This window comes from Geospiza fortis, unplaced genomic scaffold (assembly GCF_000277835.1).
Source record: "Geospiza fortis unplaced genomic scaffold, GeoFor_1.0 scaffold23, whole genome shotgun sequence".
Lineage (NCBI taxonomy): Eukaryota > Metazoa > Chordata > Aves > Passeriformes > Thraupidae > Geospiza > Geospiza fortis.
Window position 1 is genome coordinate 1794977 of NW_005054303.1, and position 1766 is coordinate 1796742.

At 39.6% G+C, this 1766-nt stretch overlaps 1 protein-coding gene across 2 annotated transcripts in view; it reads right to left on the minus strand.

Moving 5' to 3' along the window:
* LOC115949495 (alpha-1-antitrypsin-like) overlaps nt 1-1139 on the minus strand; it is a 4024-nt gene extending 2885 nt beyond the window's left edge. Inside the window, exons 1-2 of one of the 2 annotated variants that reach the window (XM_031066247.1) lie at nt 1110-1139; nt 1-386 (exon numbers count right to left, since the gene is read on the minus strand). The exon at nt 1-386 is cut by the window's left edge and continues 274 nt beyond it. In XM_031066247.1, coding sequence (XP_030922107.1) covers nt 1-369 — 369 coding nt within the window. In that variant the 5' untranslated portion in view covers nt 370-386; nt 1110-1139. Of the gene's footprint in view, nt 409-1109 lie in introns of those variants that run through there. The other variant, XM_031066248.1, reaches the window with a different exon arrangement.
* Nucleotides 1140-1766: the final 627 nt, after the last annotated feature.

Sequence of the window (1766 nt, forward strand, 5' to 3'; positions counted from 1 at the left end):
CTGTTCCTGAGTCTTTTTCAGGTTAAAGGCAAGCCCTTCCAAAATCTGTGTCAGTGTTACAGCCTTGGCACCAAGTGCCAGCATTGCAAAGGAAGCAGAGATGCTTATGGGTGAAAAGAAAATATTTTTGTCCATTGCTTCAGATGCAACCAGCTTGTAAAAGGAAAATGCAAAGTCAGCATTGCTGAAAACCAGTTTGACAAAGGTTTTGTTCTTAAGTGGAGAAGCTTCTTCCCACTGAGAATTATGTCCTGGATAATATGTCCCTTTAACATCATCCTGCTTATTACGGTAGCGAGGATGCTGATGACGCAGGGCAACAGTATGCAAACCAACTAGCAATAAACACAAGGAGAAAGTGGTCTTCATTTTTCTTTCAGCTGTTTCTGCAGAAGAAATAGACATGCAAAACACGTCATGGAAATTAATTTGTTCATACTGTGTCCTCCAGTAAAGTAAAATGATGCTCTCAGAACACACCTGTCCCCCACACTTATAGTTCGCATTTCTGATGCATGTCAGTGTTCCCTGGAAAGAATACAACTCCACTATTTATATTTTTAGTCTAGTTCTCTTTCAAAAGAGGTAATTTAAAACTTTTAAAAGCTTATTAACTTTAATATTAGCATATTCTTTAAAAATTTTTAAATAACTGGAAGCTTATGACCTTTTCCCAAGAGTAACTGGCATGAGTTGGTTTTGTACTCAGTACTGCATGAAGGTTACTGCAGCTCTGTTAGTCTTCCTCAATTCATCAAATAATTACAGAATTTAATCAGTGTTAAATAGAAATGTGATATATGCATAGATCATACTATCCAGAACCAAATTTACAATATACTCTTACAGTTTCTTCAAAGGTGAAAGACTAGATCACTAGTCTTTGTGGTATAAAAGTCTATAGCAATTTCTATTGTTTCCAAATGCAATTTTTACTTTATTATGGGAAGTATCTTCTTTTGTATTGGTTCTTTCTGGCTTTTGAAATGTATTGATTTTTTCATAAGAGGTATATTCCCTATTTACATGTACAAAGGCACCACTCCCAGGCAATGACCCCCTCAAAATGAAGTGTAAGAGATCCAAAGGGAAACTAAAAGGGTACTTACATTGCTACAGCCTGGTCTTGTCTGCCCATTCTTCTCTTCAGTACTATTAAACAGAGTTCATCAGAGCATTCTGTTAATCATTAATTAGTTCAAATAAAAGTTGCCAGTGAGGATGCCAGTGAGGATGCCAGTGAGGATGCACGACATTGGCTATTTTGGACAATTTTTCCAACCCAGACAAATGCTGGGTGATGGGGCTGCAGACAAGAAGGAATGGAGCAGAGACTGTATCTCTGTGGCTTCCATGCTTGTGGATTGACAGGAGAGACCTGCTGCCGTGGGTGTTTGGCAAGAGAACCACAGCCATACCTTTCATGGCTGTAGCTGAAAGCTGTGACTTGGTGTGAGGGCCACCCCTCGCTTGGGTCTACCTGAGCCAGCACCACTCACAAAGGATCACAGCGTCCCTGCCAAAATGTCCTCTTTGCTTCGTTCTGGGGGCACTGCAGGAGCCATAACCTCTCTGGCAGGATTTCAAAACTGGGTTTGGATTTAGAAAGTCCTTCTGCCTTACTATATACCTTATATTTGATGGTTTTGGGGATTTTCTTATGCAGAGCAGACTGTGTGTGATTGGTGAACAGTCTGTAAGTTTCTTAGGAGAATAACATGTGACATTATCACTCTAGCGAGACATTTGCAATCAATAAAGTTGTT